This window comes from Ambystoma mexicanum, chromosome 4q (assembly GCF_040938575.1).
Source record: "Ambystoma mexicanum isolate Mex_15411 chromosome 4q, UKY_AmexF1_1, whole genome shotgun sequence".
Lineage (NCBI taxonomy): Eukaryota > Metazoa > Chordata > Amphibia > Caudata > Ambystomatidae > Ambystoma > Ambystoma mexicanum.
Genome location: NC_090928.1, coordinates 395,126,348 through 395,148,152, shown reverse-complemented (window position 1 = coordinate 395,148,152; position 21,805 = coordinate 395,126,348). Strand labels below are relative to the sequence as shown.

Sequence of the window (21,805 nt, the reverse complement as noted above, 5' to 3'; positions counted from 1 at the left end):
TGACTAGTTCCCAGGTAAAGGGCATTGCAGTAATCAATTTTGGATAAGATGAGAGTTCTGGCAAGGATCAAGCAATTGTCCATAGATAAGAAGGGGCGGCAAGCAGTGATTAGTTTGCACGTGTGCGCAGATGCTGAAACTACTGAGTTGGTTTGTCTAGTGAGAGAGAGAGAGAGAGAGTCGAGTCCAGATAAATACCGAGTGTTTTAGTGACCTTGGTGACCTTGATAATGTTACCATCAACGATTAAGGCATCATATTTGCTGTCAAGTTTTGCAAGTTTGGATTGAGAACCTAGGATGAGTAACTCAGTTTTCTCATCGTTTAGGCAGAGACCGTGGTGGGCCATCCACGCCTGGATGACGGAGTAGACTGCATTGAGAGCTTTGATGTCAGTTACATAGTCACCAGTGATAGGGATGAGTATCTGGGTGTCATCCGCATAATTTGTGTAGGCGACACCCAGATGGTCAAGAATATCAAAGAGTGGTTTAGTAAAGACATTGTAGAGCGTAGGTAATACGCATGAGCCTTGTGGGACTCCGCAAGGGACATGCGCTGGGTCGGCAGCGGCAAGAGGTGAGAACTCTCATGGACCTGTTGGCAAGGAATGAAGTATTTCAGTTGGTTATGTCTCTATAAAAGTCACACATATATCTATACTATCAATCAACATTGGATTATACAGGCCTTAGGTTAAGGGTCTTGACCACTATAATACACTGTTTGAAGTGTGGGTCTGTGCTCACAAGAATCTCCGATATGTGGCATTTGTTATTGATAGGCAACGAATTACTGCAGTAGGGGTCTAATGTTAGTTGGGGATCTGCTAGGTGGGCATCATGGCGTGGTCAGTGGTCTGGCACATGAAGAGAATACCTTGCAGGGACACAGGGTCAGAATGGCAGTAAGTTTCCACTGGCGAGGGTGAGTGGGCAAGGACACGTTTGTGGAGATGAACGAGCTATGTGCTTAGTTCAGGCTGGTTCACATGCAGGACAGTGATCTCAGAGGGAGAGTGATGTGTTACATTTATTAGCTGTTGCAAATACCTCTGGAGTTTTCCAGTCAGAGTGGAAACGAGGGTGGGGGCCATGTGCTCTGCGCAGTGAGGCCTGGTCACCAAGATGGAGTGGAAAGGGGGTACAAAAATGGATGCCCCGTGTCCTGCTCAGTGGTCCCATCTACGCGAATGTCAACCAAAGTTAACATCACATAAGGGCAAGGGGCGAACCCACTACTGGAGGCACTTGGTCCGAGTTTCTACTGAGAAGTAAAGGATGAGAGGGGCCTGATGGCCCCTCGCTCCCACACACTTGCCTGCATGCCCACATGCCCATCCATCCCACCCCCCTCTATCAAAGGCGGTTCGCACCCGGGGATAAGCGCTGGCATGGGGGGATGTCACGGGCGCAAACGGCCAAGGTGCCAAACAGCATGTACACTTCAAAAGGTATCTCACGCTTAGGGGCCATCACTCACATGGCCTTCTCAGACCCCGTGTCTCCAGGCAGGCCTACCCTGAGGCAGGCCGTCCCCCTGCAATCCACATAAGTGTGTCTCCATTCAGCAGTCTTCCTGTGCCTTATCTGCACACCCCAGGCCCATCCATCCCACCCCCGTCTATCAAAGGCGGTTTGCACCCGGGGATGAGCGCTGGCATGGGGGGCTGTTACGGGCGCAAACGGCCAAGGTGTTAAACAGCATGTACACTTCAAAAGGTATCCCACGCCCAGGGGCCATCGCTCACATGGCCTCCTCAGACCCCGTGTCTCCAGGCAGGCCTCCCCTGAGGCAGGCCGCCCCCTGCAATCCACATAAGTGTGTCTCCATTAAGCAGTCTTCCTGTGCTTTATCTGCGTGCCCCAGGCCCATCCATCCCACCCCCCTCTATCAAAGGCGGTTCGCACCCGGGGATGAGTGCTGATATGGGGGGCTGTCACAGGCGCAAACGGCCAAGGTGCCAAACAGCATGTACACTTCAAAAGGTATCCCACGCCCAGGGGCCATCGCTCACATGGCCTCCTCAGACCCCGTGTCTCCAGGCAGGCCTCCCCGGAGGCAGGGCTCCCCCCTGCTATCCACATAATACCACGACATACACACGTCATTCATTCACAAACACACCCCTGTTTCTAATACTTTATAAACCACTTGATATGTCTCATGAGAACATCTTTGTGCTTTGCAAGTCAACTCCTGAACCTTCTACCTGAGAAGCATTGAGATCTATGCTAATCTGCTCGTCGTCGTGCTATCTGTGAACGCTTCGAGCAAACTCATCAGTTTGCTACCTGTGGCCATCTACCTGTTCTCCTGCAACATACGGCTCGGCCTGCTGAATCCAACTGTTTGTTGGTCAAGGTAAGGCCATGTATCCTAATCATATTTCGGTCATTTTTACATTTCTATCTATTTGCGATTACAGTTCCCAATAGTGCTATGGTCATTGGTCTCATTGCTATTGACTTGAGTTTCAATTGTTATGCTATCAATAGATCTATTTATTTTCATCTGTGTCAATTGTCAATGAATTGCATCCTTCGGCGGTCCAGTCTATAATGTAAGCATGTTTCCTTTTCGTGCAAGACAGACAATCCAAGGGACGAGTCACATGTTCAGAGTTTAGTCACATCATTTAAAACATTTCTGTAACTTATGCAAATACTAAGCCGCACATGATGAACTGGTATAGTTCCAGCGACCAAAACAAACCTTGCATTGAACATGGTATGGTTCATTTACTTTTTTATGACATTTTTATTCATCAAGGTTTTATAATAATCTTGATATTTACTTTTCAGAATTTTCAACAATGCCTGCCTGTTCGATTAGCGGTTGCCCTTCGAAGACCCATGCTAAATCTGAAGGCAGTACAATGCATGTATTCCCGAAAACTGTTGATCGAATAAGAGAATGGGTCAGACATTGCGGATATCCACTGGATGAGCTGGAAAGTAGAGTCCGACAAGTCTTAGAGGAGAAGAGGGGTGATCAATACCTCATCTGCAGCCGGCACTTTTCCTCGAACATGCACGCCACATCTTGGGTAATAAAGAAGAATAAACGGCGAACGACACGAAAATTGCTCGCAAATGCTATTCCAACTCCATTCGTCCACATTCCGCCACTGGTGAGTCAAGTGTCCGGATTTAGCTTTAGGCCTTGCGGTGGTGTGTAGGTAGCCGAATGGATTAATTGATATTTTAGGTGTTGTGTCCCTTGTAATACTCCCTTGTAATACTTTCGATATTGATATGAGTGTATAGCTTTTTGAATAATGACATTTATCAATACATTATTTTTCGATTTTATAACCCCCAAAGGAAATCTATTTATGGGCACAGGGAACTGTACTACATCGCGCATTTTCAATAGCATTATTCTCAAGTATTCTGTCGGTTTACATGGCAATTTTTTAATATTTGCATTTCCTTATCAAACAATAATTTACCTTTACAACTTCTTGACTATCCCTTGAATCTGAAGCAAGAACATTCTACTTCCGCCACGTGCTCGCAGTTATCAACCACTTCTAGCGCGTATCAGGTAATCATACTTGGCTATTCCGCTACAGACTTGTTTTATGCATGTCAAGTAATAGTTTTTATGTATCGTGTGATTATTTTACCAATTGTTTGGTTAGTGCTTTCCAATTGATATACACCTTAGTTGTCTTCCCCTGGTGTTTGTTTTCAGTTATAATTAGTGTTATCTATACTAATGCAAGTACTGTCTTGCAGGGAGATGCTGAAGCATCCACTACATTGACAACAGCCCTAGATGTTCTTCAGCAGCACGAGGTATGGATACTGACAGGTCCATCGACCGTGATCATCAGGACTGGAACACTTGTCGTTTGATTGTTCTACACCATGTTTCATTTGTGGTTAGCCATTGATATGTACCTGTGCGGTCGACCCCAAGTGTGTGTTGTGTTTTCAATATTGTAATCCTTACTAATGCAAATACTATGTTTCAGGCAGTTTTTGAAGCGTCAACCCACACACTTGATGCAGAGCCTGACATTCAAGTAATTCCAGGGGAAGTGGAAGCGGGACCATGCGGATACGAATCGGCGCAACAGCTTTCAGAAGTGCGCACCACATTTACAACATCCATAGATATTCTTCAGCAGCACGAGGTATGGATACTAACAGCTCCATCGAGCGTGATCATATAATGTGATTCCATTTGCTATACTTTCTTCCCTATTAACGCAAGTACTGTGTTTCAGGGAGACGATGGAGCTTCCACTACAATCACAAGATCCCATTTAGATGATGCAGATGTAAAGAAATTGGAGAAAAAAGTCGATTAAATCTGATCATATTTAAATATTCCTTGATTCTTTTAGACAATGCAACATTTGTGGTTATCTCTTTATATGTACCTGTGCCGTCAACCCCAAGTGTGTGTTATGTTTACAATATTGAAAACCATACTAACGCAAGTACTGTGTTTCAGGGAGTTGCTGATGCCTCCTCTCCAATACAATCAATACAATCATTCATGGCAGTCCATGCAGAGCCAGAGGTATGGATACTGACAGTTCCATAGAAGTAGGTCATCAGAGCTCGAATACTTGTCGTTTGGTTGTTCTACACAATGTTTAATTTGTGTTGAGCTATTGAGATGTACCTGTGTGTTCGTCCTCACGTGTGTTTTATGTTATCAATATTGTAATACATAGTAATGAAAGTACTATGTTTCAGGGAGTCGATGGAGCCTCATGCTGTGCTGTCTATGCGGATACAGAAAATATAGTCGTTGCAGCGCAAGAGGAAGGGAAGAGATGTGGAAACGAATCGGCGCTACAGCGCGCAGATGTTGAAGGTCGAGTCAAGAAAGTTGCAAAGGAAAGAAACAAAAATAAGGTTAGTTACAAACAGTTCATAACTTTAGAATTTCTTTGTGCTGGGGACTATTTTATGTTTTTTCCAGTCAATTGTACTATACTTTATCTTGTGTTTAAACTGAACATCCCTTTTCCAATCTGTCCTCTAGTTACCCGTGGGTGTACAAACTATACATACACAGACAGTGAAGTGAATGAGAGATGTTGCTTGCCAGACCATTTACACTATGGAGGAACTATTAATTCAGACGCCGTGTGTTGAGACTAGAGATGCGCATATCCAATGGCCAGAACATGAAATGAATGTGTCCGGAGAATCCAGTAAAGTTGTAATGGACCATTGCTACAGTGCGACTGCACCACCACAAGAAGATGATACTGAATGTATTGAGGATAGCTCGGAAGTAGTCGCAGATCAGTTCACACAATCTACACCCGCCAAAAAATTGCCACCAAAAAAGCTGTTGACAATGTTGTGCTCTCCCATCAATGTTGAAGTAACAGATGTTGAAATGACAGAGAATGAAACAGCAGCAGCATTCACTGATGCATCAGAACCTGATATCGGCGATATTTCTTTCAGTTGTGGTGAAATGTCCTCAACGATGCAGTCCGAAACAAGTGTGACACCGATGACAGTCTAATGAAAGAGGGCAAATACATAGTATTCGACAGTTGTTTGATGGATATGATAAGTATGCTGAAATGTGAGCATTCCGTCAAAGGGAAAGTATGTTGGAGGCCATTGATTCATGTGACTCGTGAAAAACAATGCAGTAACGTCAAAATACATGCCGCCTGTAGATTAAATCATGCGTTCTCATGGTCTGCACAACCGATGCTGGGGAAGCTGCCAGCAGGCAATCTACTGTGTGCAGCTGCATCACTTTTTAGTGGGTCCAGTTTTAGAAAGTTAGAGTCTTTCTTTCAGTTTGTGGGACTTAATTTCATTTCTAAAACGCAGTACTACAAATACCAACATGATTATCTGTTTCCGGCCATTAGTGATGCTTGGAAAATTTAACAATTGTCTCTAGCAAGTACATTCGAAGGGAAACGATTCAGGCTAGCCGGCGATGGACAGTGCGACAGCCCTGGATTTTCTGCCAAGTACTGCACCTACCACTTTCAGGACATGGATAGTAAGAAAATTGTGAGTTTGGTGGTCGTGCAGGTAACACAATGTACATCCTCAGTGGCCATGGAGAAACTAGGATTTATAAAATCAGTGAAATATCTACAATTGAGGGGAATGTACATCGACCTCATAGCCACGGACAGACACATTTCAATTGCTAAGACAATGAGAGAGCAGTTCCCACATATTAAACATCAATTTGATGTATGGCATCTTGCTAAATCAATCAAAAGAAAATCTCGGCTGCAGGGGAATAAAATGGTTTGGAAAGTATTTCACAGTGGTCCCAGTCTATCAGCAACCATCAATGGTGGAGCTCCAAAACTTGTGAAGTGTCAGTGGAAATACTACTTGAAAAATGGCGGTCACTGATGCACCACTGTACCAACGTTCACCGCTGGTCAGAACACCTACATTTCCACCAATGTGAACATGGCCGCGCTTAGAAACCTCTGGGTGTTTAAGCGCGTTATAAAAACGTAACTAAGACAAAAAAAAACAAAAAAAAACACACAATTACGCAACTAAGAAAAACAAACAATTCCTGTAACAGCGCCTCGATGCCTGCGGGCTGTGTGAGCGCTTTATAAATGTAAAATAAATAAAATAAATAAATAAATGGCCCTTTGTCCCCAGAGGAGGCAAGGAAGAAGAAGTGGTTGATTCCATCTTCACCGACACACAAAGCCATTGAGAAGTTGTTTTCGAAAAAACTCTATCAAGAGATTTGAGGGGACTGACAGAATTCTGTCACACAGGAGGTTTGGAGGTGTTCCACAATATGTGCCTAAAGTACAGGCCAAAGTGCTTGCATTTCAGCATACAGGGCATGAAACATAGGACTCTACTTGCGGTCTATATTTGCCTGACCCAACAATTGCCTGAGTTTATAGGTAAATCTTTAGATAGAGCTAAGTCGACACTGTACACGCAGCCGTGAACAATCTAGGACTACGGGTAATGTAAGCATGCCTCGCTACACTAAGGTGTTTTCTAAAAGAAGTAAGCAATGGGTCATCAAACCAGTCTATGAGGAAATGGAGTTTGACTTTGTAAAAAGCCTTATTGTTGCTGTACTCGAGAAGCACAGATATGGAATTTTGAACGTTTCTGTGCAGAGCACTGATGCATTTCCACCGATCAGTGCCACTGTGCCATGTCCACCCAAAGAAGAGATGGTTGTGAAGTACAAATCTCGGTTAAATAATTGTAATATGATTGTCTTTTTGTAAATAAATGTTATTGTACAGTGTACATAGAAAGTATGCTAACCCTAACCCCTCCCTTCACCATCCTGGGTGGCGAACAACCTGGGTGTCATGTTTGACTTCTCTCTCTATTCACCTCATATCGCTGACCTTGTCAATATGTGTATGTATTTATTTTTGTTGCTGTAAGTAAGTTTTGCATGGCTTGCATATTCCAAATAATAAAACAAACAATAAATCTCACTTTCAACTCAACTCCTCCGGTACGTTATACTTTCCCTCACCTTCCCTCAAAAAGTCAATGTCTCCATAGTTATGGTTCTCTAGGGCTGCAAAGCTCGCGGACAACGAGGACAAAATTGGGGGCCTCAGAACGCGCCAAGCGAGCCGTTGCAGATGGGAGAGAAGCCAGTTCACATTTGCACATTGAGGCCTAGTACATAGATGGATTCGAAAATTCAAGTTCTCACAGATGGCTTTATTACGGGATGTTGCAAAGTAAGAATGTATGCTCCTTTAGAGTGAAGGTCAGCGGCTTTGATTTTCAGCTGGCGGCCTGAAGAGGCCCACAACTCACACTGTTAAGTATAAGGTTCTATTGTTTTTTTACCTTGAGAGACAGGGACCATGCCGAAAGGACTTCATTTGAGGGGTGCAATAACGTAAAAGACGATAAGGCAGAAAATTCTGAAACTAGACCGAGTTTCATGTTAGTTAAGTATACGAAAAATCGTTGTCAAGAGCACAGTGGGATTTACGGACTGCATTACACAGAGACACAATGGAAATTGCAAATATAATGTAAGTAACTCTTTAGACGCTTTTATACCGGAATGAAGAATTAATGAATGGATGAATGAATGAATGAATGAATGAATGAATGAATGAATGAATGAATGAATGAATGAAGAGCAAGTAAAACGTTTGTGGGATCGTCTTTGTAGCGGGCACATGGACATGCAGGTCCACATTCTACACGCATGTAGACAAACAGTTGTTTCTCATTGTGTGTTAACCTCGATTTATTTTGTTAGTTTCGCATTGATTTTACAGCCGAACATACTCCATTGCACTATCCTTGAAAGCAAATAGTTTCAGATCGGCCATAATAAATAAAATGAATAATATTAATAAAGATTGGCTGGCGAGACTGATTATAATTTTTATGTTTTCAAAACAGGTATATCCTACCCTACTGCTACTGCCACCAGTTTCAGACCCCAGCAGATGGTTTCTTCAACCGCCAGCTGCAGCTTATCATAAACAACTGCACCACTTTGACGATCTTATGGGACGATCGCCAAGGGCCCATCTGCCCTTACGGGGTACTAGTGGCTAGAAGCAACATATCAACCTTTTCGCTGGCCTAGTGCCTAGTGCCTAGTTGATGGAACAGCCTTGTGGTTCACCGTGCGACCAAAGTGCTTCTTTTAACGAAAACCAACAACCTGTGTACCATAAAGTAACAGCGCGTGACTCACGATAAAACGGAACAGGATTTGCGGATAGAGAAAAGAAAAAAAATGACATTCCGATTTAATATGCCAATTGCTGAATATTCTATAAACATTTAATGTTAAATAAATGTACTTTACCAAATGTACCGTGTTGCTGTTTGATTTGACAGTACAGTTTCATATTCCGAATTGTGGCGCGCTGTGTTGTGAGTTGATCTGTGTTGGTTTCCGGGTTCTGTGTGAAGGTGCGTAGAAGACGACTGGCGCGTTTGCCTACGCAGCACAGTAACGTCACGGAGAGAGGCGGGGAATATGAATGTTTTGATAATGTCAGGCTCTGGGGCGGGGGATATGATTTAGTGCCGCAAAAGCAGGTCAGCCAAGGCGATGCGGCAAGTGATAGGATTATCACAAAATGGCGGCGCCCTACTGCCTGTTTTCGCATGCGTTTAATGGACGAAAACTCGGGTAAGGTCCATAGCAAATTTTTCTAAAATCGAGTGATTTAGGCTTAAAAACGCATGCCCGACCCGTAGGGCCAATAAAAAATGTTGACCGAACCATTCCTTTAAATTGGTTAGTGCAGGGAAAATTCAATTGCATTAAAACAAAATATCTCTCTGCCAACATGATATAGAAGAAACTCAGATTGTTAGAAATACAAACACCCCTTGCATGATTAAAGAGCATTTAGGAAATGCAATATAAACTACTGTGGGCAGAAGGGGAAGTCAAATATATAAATAAGCAATCTGTGTTGCTTTCAGAGCAAGGTAACCAGAGATGGTGTCATCATTAAGGAAACCAAGCCACTAAGTCGACTAATGGGGGACGAGAAGACAGAGCATACATTCCTGACAGGGACACATGTGAAGTAAGCACCACAGAAGAAATTGGTCATTTCAAGCCAGGAACTAGTACAGCTCTCCAAATAAAACCTTCAAAGAAGTTTCTTCTGCTCCTAATATGCAAAACTCAAACTTCAAGCTGAGTAGGAAAAAGAAGTAAAAACTATCCTACTCCTAATATGCAAAACTCAAAGATCAAGCTGAGTAGGAAAAAGAAGTAAAAACTATCCTACTCCTAATATGCAAAACTCAAAGATCAAGCTGAGTAGGAAAAAGAAGTAAAAACTGTCCTACTCCTAATATGCAAAACTCAAAGATCAAGCTGAGTAGGAAAAAGAAGTAAAAACTGTCCTACTCCTAATATGCAAAACTCAAAGATCAAGCTGAGTAGGAAAAAGAAGTAAAAACTATCCTACTCCTAATATGCAAAACTCAAAGATCAAGCTGAGTAGGAAAAAGAAGTAAAAACTATCCTACTCCTAATATGCAAAACTCAAAGATCAAGCTGAGTAGGAAAAAGAAGTAAAAACTATCCTACTCCTAATATGCAAAACTCAAAGATCAAGCTGAGTAGGAAAAATAAGTAAAAACTATCCTACTCCTAATATGCAAAACTCAAAGATCAAGCTGAGTAGGAAAAAGAAGTAAAAACTATCCTACTCCTAATATGCAAAACTCAAAGATCAAGCTGAGTAGGAAAAAGAAGTAAAAACTATCCTACTCCTAATATGCAAAACTCAAAGATCAAGCTGAGTAGGAAAAAGAAGTAAAAACTATCCTACTCCTAATATGCAAAACTCAAAGATCAAGCTGAGTAGGAAAAAGAAGTAAAAACTATCCTACTCCTAATATGCAAAACTCAAAGATCAAGCTGAGTAGGAAAAAGAACTAAAAACTGTCTTTAAAAACATCATAGAAATCAGATTCTGGAAGAACGGATCTTGGGTGGCCATTCAGTGAAGACCTCTGAAGAAGTAAATGCGGGACATCAATGTGACATGAAAGATAAGAATCAGGCCTATTACCTGGGACTCCCGGCTCTGGTGGTATTAAAAAAATCGGTAGAGTCAATGCACATTGTAAGACCAAAACCCATAATGAAAAATCTATATTTGCGTGACCCAACAATGGCCTGAGTCTATAGGTAAATCTTTAGATAGAGCTAACTCGGCACTGTACACGCAGAACAGTGCATGCTTTGGCGAATCAGCGCTTATACTTTCTTAGATTTATTGAGAAAATGTCATGCATAACATACAGTGATACTTCAGAGTGCTTAGCACTAGATGGGTGCAGCAAAGATTATATTGCACCCCTGTATGAATGCACAACCAGGGTCTCACAAATGTGAATATAGGTTGTTAAGACCCTCCCAAGCATACACATAATGCAATGCTGGAATGGCTGACGCCAAGGAATTCGTCTGATCATGGGGAGAACGACAAAGCTGCACACAATGGATGTCGCTCTCAGTATTTTAGTTATAGCATTCGTTACACGCCCAAACCCGGCGGTATCATGGCGTAGGTCATAGGGTGTACCGTCTATGTCTGCTTCATACATGTAACATGACAAAATGTGGCATAAGCGAGTAAACGACAATGGAAAGTGGAACGTAAGCCATCTGGATGGACATGGTCAGAATAATTAGACTTTTCAGCAAATGAGAGAAGGCATCTTTCAAATGTGAGGCTAATGTGCCTGTATTCAAACCCTCACACTCCTCAGATTGTTCTGGTAACTGATGGAATGGTGGCTGTGATTTACATAAATGGTCTTTAAATGTGTGTGCATTCCACTATGTACTGTTCCTAGCTAACACTTTTACCATCTCGTTTCACAGACACCATTCTCATTACTGGCCACCTCCAGGTTTAAGGCGAGATGTAACTCTGAGATTGGCATGACTTTGTTTAAATCTGTATCCTTCAATGTTTTTAACAAAGCTAATTGCATGTTGCTCTTGATAAAGGTTTTGTTTGGAATCCACTCTTCGTCCCATTTAAAAATAATGATGTCATAGTTTTAGAAAGTTCTTCACGTTGGCTTTGTTTCGCTTGTAAACTCTGTAATAAGAGATGCTATGATTATTGAATTTAATGGGACTCACTTTACAGATCTCTGCAGGGGAATGGGTTGAGTAAGTCTTGCAGGGGATCGAACGTGAGCCCCCAAGTTAAACCCAGTTGTCTGGTGTAAGCTCTTAACTTAATGAGCTTTCTCACTGGCCTCTTCTAATTAAAAGTTCATTTCAATAGAGGATTTACAGGCTCAATTTGACTGAGTTGGGCAATCCGGCAGGGACGACCACCTCCACAACGACATTCACGACAGCAGAAGTCTTTGCCTGACTTTGGTAATTTCCTGGCCAGGGTGGTAAAAAGGCATGGGAACATCGGTGACTCCCTGGTTGCCATGCCTTTATCGTTTCACCTGGGAGATAAGTGTTAATGGTGGCCGACATGTGTCAAACATGGCAGCAGTCATTGCAATGAATCCATATGTTACTGTTGTTAATGTTAATGGGTTTTGTACCACGCACTGTCGCCACTTGCGTGGTCTCTTAATGCCCTAGCGGATATACAATGCAGAGGGGTTTGGGGATTTGTTACTGGGGTTGAGAGGGAGAAGAGCAAGAGAGCTTTGATGTGCTTTTCGCAGCTTCAGTTCGGAGACAACGGTCACTGAGCGTTGGTGCGTTTTCGGTCGGTAGCCGTCATGTGGTGTTGAAGTCTGGTTGTGCATGGTTTGGTTTCATGTTGGGTGTTGGGAAGTGTGTGTGGTTTGTGGTCCAGTAGAGGCATGGTTTTTGTTTAGTTTCAGAGTTTGAGGGTGCGTATGCAGAATTGTGAGATTTTAGTACGGTGAGTTAGTAGCAATACATTTCCCACCGCGAACAAACCATCTAAACATCTAAGCGCTCATATTGGTGCCCACCTGTTTTATTCTGTTGGAAAAGGAAGACAGAAATCCAGAAGGATTGAAGAAATCAGATGGGGATTGAGACATTGTGGGTTCCTCTCGAACAGAGGGTAATTGCGCAACACATATTTCCCGCTCCCAACCGCAGCCCAAACGGATCATAAAAAGCACATGAGAAGCTTGTCTCTGTGTGTTTTTATCAATCTATGCCATTTAACACAGCTACCAAAACGAGGCTGTAAAAACATTGGAAAGGAAGGGAAGGGAAGAATGAAATAAGACCGAAGGGAGCAGAAGGAATCTTGGAAAAGATGCAAAAAAGAAAGAGTAAGGTAATGAGAGCTGCGGGGGGGGGGGGTGGATGGTGGCTGGGGGGAGGGGTGAGGGGTTTGGAGGGAATGTAATCAAAACGGGCGAGCAGAAAAGTGTAAACATTGTAGAGATCACATCCACTGTCAGCAAATGAAACATATGTGACAAGCTGTTTGCATGAACTCACTCACCCCTTCTGCTTTTTCTTCTGTGTTCGCCAGCATTTCCTGGAGCGCGCGGACTGATAATGACTGTTCCAGCACAAACGTGCAAATGGAGAGGTCAGGCGGGACATTCTGTCAAAAAAAGCAAGTGGGACATCGTTAATGCACAGCACTTCGTATATAAGCAAATGCACAATCATTGATTGACAACCCTCTGGATTTTGATTATAGGAATGTTATGTTGCGTTGTAATGCTTTTCTATTGCGCCAAGCGCCTAGGCAGCGGCTTGTCCGTGGAGTGTTGTACTGTGACCCAGCGAGTGGTATCCAGCCCTTACTCTGCTGAAAGAAAGAACATGAGCAAGAGGAAGATAGGAGGTTGGGAAAGCAGGAAACAGATACTACGAGCACAGAGAGGGATGGATGAAGTGGAGTGAGAATGTTTTGGGATAGCATGGGTGTGTGCCAGTCCTGCCTGTGAGAACACCATGATTCTGCAAAAGGCAAGAGGCGGGTATGCCCTAAAGTGTTGTGATAATTAAGTTGGGTTTCCAAGGTACATTTGGAGAATTGTAAGTTAGTACACAATGGGCCTCATTAAGGGTTTGGCGGTAGCCGTGCCTGTAACACAGGCACGGCTGTCGCCAAACCCGTGATTTTACCGGCACCCGCGAATGGACAATTACCTGGTCATGCCGAGTTTGGCGGACCTTGTAATTACCAATTCACGGGTGCCGGTAATAAGGACTCCCCATCCCCATTTGGCCCCATAGGGCTGAATGGGAATGGGGAGCTTGGATGCACCGGCACCATTCATAACAGTGCCGGTGCATCCACGAGCTGTGCTCGCGGGTGCCGCACTGCCCTCCAGATCCGATCTGGTGGCCAGAGCGAGACCCGCAAGCACAACTCGTAGTATGGCGGTACGGTTGCAACGGTGCCGGTAAGCTTACTGGCACCATTGTTACCGTACCGCCAGGGTCGTAATGAGGCCCATAATGGCTGCATGAGAGGCTTGAGAATGTGCTAGAAAATCCAGGAAGTTTGGTGGCTCATTTGGAGCCCCTGTACTTTACAGCCCAGGTCAAACTCCAGAATTGTAATTCTGTGACTGCCAAGCCGGAGCCAAGAGTAGTGGAGTCAAGCACATACTGGGCCTCATTAAGAGTTCAGCGGTAGCCTTGCCGCTATTGGCGGCATGGCTGCCGCCGAAATCACGTCCGGGTCCGGTTCCTCGGAATGAGGATTTACCGGGCCATTCCGAGGTCGGAAGGCCCGGTATTTCCTCCCTCCGAGGACCCGGACACAGTCCTTCCCCATTCCCATTTCAGCCCCCATAGGGCTGAATGGGAATGGGAGAGGGAGCAAGCAACGGGCCATTACGAGATGGCCCGTTGTTTGCTCCCTCTTCCCCTCGCGGGACCCGCTCTGCACGTCTGGTGAGACCAGACGTGCAGAGCGGGTCCCGCAAGGAGAACTCGGAATCGGGCAGTACGGGGTTGACGGCACTGGCACCTTTAGCGGTGCCGTTAACCCTGTACCGCCTGACTCGTAATGAGGCCCACTGTGTTTAAAGGTGAATGCTGTTGGTAACGAAAGGTCATTGAAAGGAGTGGTACAAATTAAAAAAGACCTGACATCTTGATGACAAAAAGATTATTAAGAGGTTGTTCCACGTCACGTTGGGCTAGACCTTATTTTGGTTCAAGTTGGAATTAAATAAGACACGTGTAAACCATGTAAAACAAATGATTGGCAGCTGTGCTGTGTATGCTGTTATTAAGAAAGTACACAGGGCCTCATCATGAGTTGAGCGGTATCCCAGCTGGGATGCCACCCAACTGTATTTGTGTTACCGTCCACCAGTCCGGGGCTATTAGCGCCGGATCAAGGGTTGGGCACCAATGTGTATTCCCCATTCCCCACTGGGTCCATAATTTTCCGTGCAATTAACGCCAGCGGTATTACTGCATGGTATTTGTTCCGAAAATCAGCATTTTGCCGGACCATTTACCCACAGGTTACAGCTGGGTGCAAATGCTGCCAACTCATGTTTGGGCAGACCCTTAAATGCGGCGGTAATAACATTACTGCCGCATTTAAGGGCAACTGCCCAACTCGTGATGAGGCCCACAGAATAACCGGGCAATCAGGAAATTCCCTTCAGGGACAGTTCAGGAAGGGAATGGCCCCCGATCCCGCTATAAGTTATTTACCACTTGTAATGCATCTGTGAGTCTCAAGGAAGTTGGGCTGCCTGCAAAAAACTGAAAACTTTGTGATTGGTTATGAAATACCCATTATTTTCCATCCCCATGGAATCCACAACCACAGTCTTAAATGTTGCAAGGGGAGATGACAAAGTGGCTACAAGAGTGGCCGAGGGACCTGAAACCTTAGTTCATATCCTGGGTTTCCATATCAACCAAACAGTGTGATCCTGGGAAAATCACCTGATCTCCTTGTATCTCAGTTGTGATAGCTGCCAAAATATGGAGTGCATAAGAATGAGTCATCCACCACTTTTAAGATATGTGGGAAAATTGGACATTTCATTTCCCCGGGAAGGCAACTGCAAGCCCCGGAGCGCCCTTCCCAAACTTTCCCCATGTCACATACTTGACATCCATGTGCTAAGCTCCCGTTCAGGAGCGCTCAGAATATTACGGGCCTGTTGGGCCAATCTCATATGAAGCCTTGAATCTTTCTTGAGCTTAATGATTCAAAATATGAATTTCAAACTCTATGGGCCTCATTACAACTCAGGCGTTAAGGGTTAACGCCGTCGTTAACCCTTAACGGCTGAGTCCAATTTTAACGGCTGCTTCCAGCAGGCGTTAAAATCCATGGCGCTAAACCGCCTTGGTGCTAATTAAGGCACCGTAATTTACGGTGCTTTAATTAGCGCCTTCTCCACTCCCATTATGCCCTATGGGGCAAAAATTGAAATGGGGAAGGGTAAATGGGAAATGGGGATTTACCGCCCCATTCACCTTGGAATGGGGCGGTAAATCCGCCATCCACCATGGTGTAAACGTAGTTTACACCATGGTGGTAAAGTTGGTGTACTTACCGCCTGGGTCGTAATGACCCCATATGAGTATCAAGTGCACATGCCCTGATGGACTTCCAAGTGATTTTCAAAACTCACTTGGGTGAATTTCCCATCTCAAAACGACATAGCTGACCCTATAGATAAAAGAACAAAGCTTTAAGCATCTGATCTGTCTCCTTCTGGACTATGAACATCTTAAGTGTCTAGAAAGGAAGCAGTCGTTTAACATCATGACCAGTGTCCTGATGGGTTAACATCATGACCAGTGTCCTGATGGGTTAACATCATGATCAGTGTCCTGATGGGAACTCCAATATAATCGCTTGTGTCATTTGAGAGGTAACTCGCTGCAGTGGTCATTTCACTGTATTTTTTATCGCATTTATTTTAATAGGGTGGCAATACCCTATGCCCCTCTTCTACACCCTGCACATACCCCCCCCCCCATAACTGAACTATCCTCAAATGCAATTAAAAATATACCCCTGCCCTGCAAATGCAGTAAAAGAATGTTGTAAAATGGCTGTTCACCAAATGCAGGGAAATGGTGTGGTGAGTTGGCCAGGCACCCTGCAATTGTAGGAAAGGATGTATATTAAAAACTCCCATGGCCGGCTGGGGCATGTATAGTAATCACCCAGTGGTAGACAACTGTGGTGGAAAGTGATTCTAACAGAGATCATTTCTATAACTTGCCCACCCCAATTCAGAAGCAGCCAAAAGGTGGAATTAGTGCTATGCAAAAGTGACGCATTAAGAAATCGATGTACAACTTGAAATAGTAGGCTTGAGATACAGTTTCACGAGAGCACCTCTGCTCACAACACGTAAATATTCACTGCAACCCTTTTGGATTAATTCAACCCTCTTTACACCACATACATATGCGTGGGGAGACCCCCAAATCCCCCCATACTACTATTATATCCCATACCCCCCCACATGTATATGTGGTGTAAGTGGGGTTGAAAACACAAGGTAGGAATTTCAGGAGTCGGAATTCTGGAGGCGCTATTTCGGTGTATTTCCAGTCAAAGTATACATCTGGATGCTTGTACAGTATCGCCGCCAAACGTTTGGGAGGCATTGCTTGGATTCAAGGTTCTCAGTATAAAGAATGGCATTCACTGTTTGTGGCAAGCCGGGTCACAGTGGGGGAAGTGCCAGTGCATTGACTCATGGCTCACTCATGATTCTCACCTGTTGCCCTGTGCTTAGAGCGTGAGCAGCAGGCAAGAAGTGAAGGCCCCCTCATTTCTCCATGGAAATAGAGAGCATTGAGCTAGAGAGGCCGCAGGAGGCATAAGACATAGCAGCTCTGTCCGTCTGGAGGCCATTTTCTTTTTTTATATTGTGTTTATTTTTCATTTTTCTAAGGTTCAAACCCAGCACGTGTAAATCAGAGCGCAGCATAACAAGTTAAATACAGTTGCATACATTAAAACAATAACTATGAACATAACAGCTCTATGCTCGTCCTATCTGCATAGACATGCATAATAGCTCGGCAGTTAAGGGGTTAACAGCAACTCAGCTGAACCTCTGACGGCAGTGCATGCCCCAGTTACGCTGGACAAACGCCCGACTTCCGCTACGAAGCTTGGAGGTATTTCCAGAACAGTGCGTAGCTGAAAAGGGGTTTTAGGGGAGGAAGTCATTTGCTCCACAGGTTTACAGTGCAGGAAGATAAAGGCTGGTTTTGGCTTAGGGATGTCCTACACCTGGGCACCCCCAGACGTAGCACCTCACAGTTGTCAAGTCCTCAGCCCCCTCCAGAAATCCAAAGTTTATCAGCAGAGTGGACAAACTGGCCCTGAGGCAGCGACTCATAACTCTGATGAATCCACTGCTGAAAGGGAGACAGAGGAGCGGCTTCAGTAGAGCTGTCAGGTGCTAGAATGTCCTAGCAGCAGCCAGGTGCAGGCTGGCCTTCATGGGAAGGAGAGTGGAAGCGGGCAAGCCAACCGGGACACCATGCCCTGATTCCCTCCACCCTCCCCCGGAGGTTGTGCACAAATCTCCAGCCAGAACATAGGCCTTAATAGACCTAAGTGAGTGAAGGTGGAAATGACAAACGTTGACAATCTGCGGGACTTGAGAATGAAACTTCAAAGACGAGTCAAGCAGAAAGCCAAGAGACATGGAAAAGGAGGAGAGCTGGAACCATTACAGCTTAAGCCAATTCTAGCATCCACATCTGGATAGGCAACTGACTCCCAAAAATGAAAAGGTGATCAGTGTTGGTGACCTCTGCCAGACAGCTCCTCAACACTGCAACCTCCTGGACAGATGATACTGTCAGATAGAGCGTGCTGTCATCCGCATACTGGCGCAGAGAAGTGCCCCCACCACACAAATGGATCGTACAGCAGATCGCTTTACAAGTTAAATAGCATGGGGGACATGATCGGTCCTTGGGACACAGCAAAGGGAATTGGAAAAGGACCGACTTAGCATCCCCAACTTGACCAACTAAAAACGGTTGACCAAGAGTGAGAATAACCAGCCTAAAATCCTGGCCTTGAAACGCATCCACTGTTCCACGATATTAATAAGAACCCCATGATCGACTGTGTCAGAAGCCACAGAGATAACGAACCAGAAGACAGACACATCAGACATTCAACACACAGAAGACGTTGTTCAACACCTGAGGGGGCAATTGACTCGGTGCATGAAGCCAAACAGAAGCCAGACTGATGAGGGGCCAGGAGTAGAGCTTCAGCAATAAAACTAGAATGGTGGATGCAAATTAAATGCTCCAAATTATTCTCCAAAGCAGGGAGTGAAGTGACGAAGGATCAAGGGCCATGCATTCAAAGTCTAAGGAGGCTTTCTTGATGCAGTTGGTAATGTGACCAAACGTAAGAACCTCAGGAAAGAGCCTCAGCCGAAGAGGAGAATTAATTAAGCAGCACTAGCTGAGCATCAGCATAAAAGGTATGTTTCAACGTACCAATAATACTTGTGAAATTGGTATGAAAACCCCCAAAAATATGCAGCGCAGATTTTGAAGGATGATGGAGTAACAGGACTGGGTAAACAACAACTGATACAACCTAGTCACCTTTGCCCTCAATGGGACCGTTTTGTTTCTTGGTGCAAAGTAGGATCACTACTCCCAGGTGACATGAGAAAAATGGTGCACAACTTGGCAAATTATAGTTGATAGTATCCTTCCATTAGTACCACCTTCACCCATCCCTAAGGATTTAACAAGGGACCAGTAAATGGAGCAAAATATTGAAACAGGACGGGGAGAGGAGGGAGGTGTGCCGCAAAGATCGCACCCGACTAGCTGATCTGTGTATTTCTAAATGTGCTTCCCACCCTGGCAGAAAGAGCTGATGGAGGACGCACCCTGCATGTTTTCGTTTCTCACCAATCAGGGAAACCAAAGGAATTCCAGACAGAAAAAAACGCCTTAATCCTATAGCTCTGAGCACTTAATATAGAAGCCTCACAGAGTTAGGACTCTTCTCCAGGGGTGAAGCATCAGGAGTCTGTGACAGGGAAATGATTTTAGATATTTAATTTGAAAACCTAAAGTTTGAAATACCAAAGTTTGAAATTAGAAATCTCAAAATAAAATTTGTGAAAAGGTACTTTTTTATATACTTAGTTTGAATGTATGTTTTTCTTGATACTGTTTATGTTTTAAGCACTTTTCCCTTTGGTGGCACAGCCCCTTGTCACTTCCTCTCTCCTACCCCCTAATTTATATTCCCCACTCTGTAGTCATATATTTTACTTTAAAAATATAATTCTACGGACAATCCCACTACTTCTCTTATGCCCAGTGTATCTTGCACAACCTTTTGCCGAAATCTATTTGTCCTTCTTAAAAAACGTTTTTCTTTTACTATTAACATGATTTGGCACTCCTGTGACTGTGGATTGGATGATCAAGGGTAAAATGGCCCACTGACACCTCACACTTCTACAACCAAAACCCAACAGAATCAGAAAGGTAAAACAGGCATAGTCAAGAGATATAACTCCTTCATCTTTTGTGGTAATGTTGGCCGAGGGAAGGGTGTGAATGTTATCTAGTAGTGACCCAAACAACTCTGTAACACGGTCCAAAACAAAGAGAATGTTAAATCAAGGCTATATATATATATATATATATATATATATATATATATATATATATATATGTTTGTATATATATATATATATATATATAATTACACCATCTGCAATAGAACGAAATAGAAACACTGTAGAAAAACCCACCCCTGTGCAGAGGAAGCAACAGACTGGTGAAGGTAGCCCTCTGAGCGTGGATACAGGGGTGCTAGATTAATACCAATCATAAAACCATATATCTTGGATGAAAGAAGGTGCTGTGGTGACCTAACCAGTCTCTACGGTCCCTGGGCACTGAGGGGTCGGTTTGGGGTCAACCGTACCTAGTTTCACTCCTTGGTGCGTTGACGGATGTTGAACCCAGTTTCGAACATGGATACGACTGGCTCAGGCTCAGTTCAGGTACGTTGGATCATGTTGGCCCAAGCAACAACCGAACGCTAAGTAGGGGCATATACAGTCACTCTGTGCCATAAAAGGGGTTCTCTCATCAATGCAGGTCTGGGCGGCTGGAGGATCTCTTTTCCAGTTGGGCCAGGTTGAGTCACACTTCTAGCCACTGGAAGGGGTCAATGCGTGACGCTCCAGCTGTTCGAGTTGGCAATTCGACGTCTGCCGAAGGTGGTGATCTTGGGTGCGTTGATGTGAGGGTCGGTGAGACGGCTGTTTGAGAGCTAACTGGGCTGAGCCCTGGTCAGAGTTGGCGTGTGACTCGCCAGTAATTCAGGTCGGGTCCTGTCATTAAGAAGTAACTTCAGGCCTAGGAAGTGATGGGTACGGCTAGGGCACGGTACAGTGTTGAGTTGGGTGAAGTGCAAGCAAGAGTTCGGATTGGTGGAGGAGCGCAAAATCCAGCTCCATTACACTCCACCCACACTTTCACCCTGCACGCATTTTACTTCTTCCTCCAAATATTTTTTAATGGTTTTTCATTTTCTTAGACCTTTTCTCACTTTTGGTTTGCCAAGGTTTTCTTTTCCAACATGTTTTCCAACATATTTAAATATTTATTTTCAAATTTAAGATGAGATGCCATAGAGGATGAGTGGAAAATCCCAATGAACTCCATCTTCTTGAAGTTAGAGGGTCATTGCAAAAGTGAAGCCTGAGCAAGATGCCTCATTTATCCACCATCCATCCAAAGAGGTGGGAAACACAAGGCACCAGTTGCAACTCTAAGAGGGTTTGCCTGTTATTTGTCAAGCCCAGCCTCCAATGCCCCCAATCCATGACATGACTTAAGGAAAGCAATAAAGTTCACACCATTAGAAGTGATACCAATCATTAAAGTACTTAACAGAAAACAGGCGTACAATTATATCATAAAAGCAGAGCAAAACAAATACTGTTCTGTCTGCCCTTGACATATGGGACACAGAGACAACCAAATGAAACCAATGTTTACCTTTCAACAAATCGCACTGACGTAAACATACAAAAGGGAGGATGATCTCAGATCCATACATGTATCCATACACATTCAACCTCTACCACTATCCATGCCTTTTCTATGAGCCAAAGGCACAAAAAGTAAGGAAGGCAAAGAGGGCAAGGCCCAAAGCAGAATAGAAGCCATGATGGCCTTACTAGCAGAAATGAGCAGGCAGAAAGCGTACTAGTGGTGGCAAATGAACAGACTCAACCAGCCAGAGAGTAGTTAATATCAAACCAATCCGAGAGGACGAGAAAGACAGACACACGGCAAGCAAATGCCAGTGGTACATTGGATTCAATATGAATGCAAACTGTTC

The 21,805-nt window shown here is 44.2% G+C and overlaps 1 protein-coding gene across 1 annotated transcript in view; it reads right to left on the bottom strand.

The window, feature by feature from the left end:
- Window positions 1-21,805, bottom strand: part of RYR2 (ryanodine receptor 2) — a 3,854,281-nt gene that overhangs the window by 3,163,350 nt on the left and 669,126 nt on the right. Inside the window, exon 3 of the mRNA XM_069607971.1 lies at window positions 12,935-13,039. Coding sequence (XP_069464072.1) covers window positions 12,935-13,039 — 105 coding nt within the window. The remainder of the gene's footprint in view (window positions 1-12,934; window positions 13,040-21,805) is intronic.